Here is a 2303-nt window from a genome sequence, read left to right on the forward strand (position 1 = left end):
TTTCAGGAGGAACAAATGGCTCAACTAGCGTTGGATCATAAAAATGTCTATTGCGAAAAATCGATATAAAGTAAAAATGTACCACAAATAACTTCCTTCAGGAGTGGCGACCAATCCTTCTTACGAATGTTATGGGTAAATATCGAGTCTAGACTTTACAGAAGGCGTAGATTTCGGTGTGTAAAAGGCACTCACCCATCTTTGCACCATATAATGGCTGATTATATCTACTTGGTAAATTATGAAAATATAGAGAAAGGGGGTGAATACCAATGCCAATTACTCGTAACTAATGCTGACTTTTTTAGTTAACACTTGTGTAATAAACGTGCTGGCATCGAGACTAAGAGAAGGCATTGCTTGGCTTTGCCTTGGTGGTCAAGAGTAGCTCTACTACAAACTTTAAATGAAGACCGATTTTTCTTTCCTGCCTAAGAAATGTTTGCAACCAAAATTTGGTACCGGTTTTAAGTGTCCTTCGATGGAGTTGCCTCAAGCTCTGCCAACGTGTACTCGTCTACATAAGGGATTCGTTGACAGCGATGGTGTGAATGCAAACTTTTATCCTCTTTTTTCCATTCTCCTCATATCCCACGTCAATTATGTATTCTGAATGTAAAAAGAATTGCACTTTCCACCATGGCTATAATATAAGGCTGAAATTGCTTTTATTGCCCTTTTATGATCACCTCTCCTAAATTCTTTCTCTCTTCATACCCTATCTGGATAAATACTTGTGCACAGTAAACATTCCTTGACATTTGATCTGAATCAACATCAATTTCAGCAGACTTTAATTATTCACAAAACGTCGATTGTTGAAATTTTTCCTACCTACGCATGATTTTAATTGTTATGACAAGGCTAAACACGTCAGCTTCAGCTCCTATCAGTGCGGATGAGAGATGATTTTCTTCATGCACATCTACTTTTGCATGAAAGCATATAAGTGCTGTTTGATTAACGCCCATAACAAATTCCCTCTGCCTTCTTACCATATTTCCTCCGAGTAATAATTCGATGTAAGCATGCGCATCCAAATCGGGATGACAATTTTTGCAGATGTACTTTGATTGAATAGCCGACGTTGATTTCAATGAGATGCAGTAATGTAACACTGGGCTCAAAGTGTTATATAAATTGACCAGGTATACTATGGTGCAATAAACCACTGCAGTTATAGGAGGAGTTGGCGTCCAAAAATGGTGATGAGGGAATGAGATGTCTAAACGTCTGGCGCTAAGGACGAACGAGTGAAGAAGGCAACAGTTGGGACGTCATTCAATCAGCATCCCGGTTTTGGAGAGGCGCTAATAGTTGGGGCGCGTGTGAAGTCAGGACTTGATGTCATGCATGTCAACCTTGGTGGAGAATGACATGGTCGCGTGCACCAACGGTTCGGTCAGGATACCCCTTTGCCACTGCTGGGAAGTTGCCCTGATCGTGTGAGAGTAGCGGGTTTCGCATGATGAAAGGAATTCGTCTATGGAGGATGCCGTTGCCTTTTGCAGTCAGGAGACCAGAGATATTCAAGACAGCCAATGGATCTTTTGATATCATGTCTTGATTTGGTAGAATTTAGGTGAGTTAGGACAAAATCAATTTGAGGAAAGGTTAAAATATTAATTCCAATGTTGATGGAAGGAGTTTTCGAAAGTTTATTATGCACACGCTGAGTAGGTGGTGCGGGTGTCGGTAAACAATGCTACTTGCACATCATTTTATAATGCAGACGCATTCACGTATTCCTATTGTAAACTCTGAGAAGCATTGTGTCTGAAGTGTCGATGTCAGAGTGATGTGGCATATGACAAGGAAAGGTTGGCCAGTGATGATGCGTGCAGCCATGCAAATACAGGATGATCGGCTATCCTATTCGCATAAATCATCAACACCTGTAAATGTGCTAAAACATCTTTGATGATTGCCAAAGGTGAATTACTTGCGTCCCTATCTGACCTGGCAAATTTTCAGCCTGTCAGTTAGCATCCTTGGCATTCCAGTTTGAGTAACCACACACCGTTTTCTCACATTCGGATTTGAGTTGACACTTACTCGTGTTGTGGGCAGAGAAATTGGTAATGGGATAGGTACGGGTCAAATGCTGTGTTCAGTCCTCTTGGAAAGCACGGAAAGCAACTACGGTTGTGTAACGCATGTAAATCGAGTCTATTTAGTAGAGCAGAAATTAATCAAAGCATCATTTGCTCTCGATGGTGGCTAGTCGAAAATGGCACTTATTCAATGAGTTGGTGATCGGTCAAAATATAAACCTATTTGAATATCTTAGTGCAATCCTGGAC

At 40.9% G+C, this 2303-nt stretch overlaps 1 protein-coding gene across 1 annotated transcript in view; it reads right to left on the reverse strand. All coding sequences in view use genetic code 11, as the record gives it.

Annotated features, from left to right (window-relative positions):
* EGR_10407 (hypothetical protein) overlaps window positions 1-2303 on the reverse strand; it is a gene marked incomplete at both ends in the record, with an annotated part of 13441 nt that overhangs the window by 6182 nt on the left and 4956 nt on the right. The window contains one exon of the mRNA XM_024499656.1: window positions 718-766. Within this exon, the coding sequence (XP_024345922.1) occupies window positions 718-766 (49 nt within the window). The remainder of the gene's footprint in view (window positions 1-717; window positions 767-2303) is intronic.

This window comes from Echinococcus granulosus (assembly GCF_000524195.1).
Source record: "Echinococcus granulosus chromosome Unknown EG_S00217, whole genome shotgun sequence".
NCBI classification, from domain to species: domain Eukaryota; kingdom Metazoa; phylum Platyhelminthes; class Cestoda; order Cyclophyllidea; family Taeniidae; genus Echinococcus; species Echinococcus granulosus.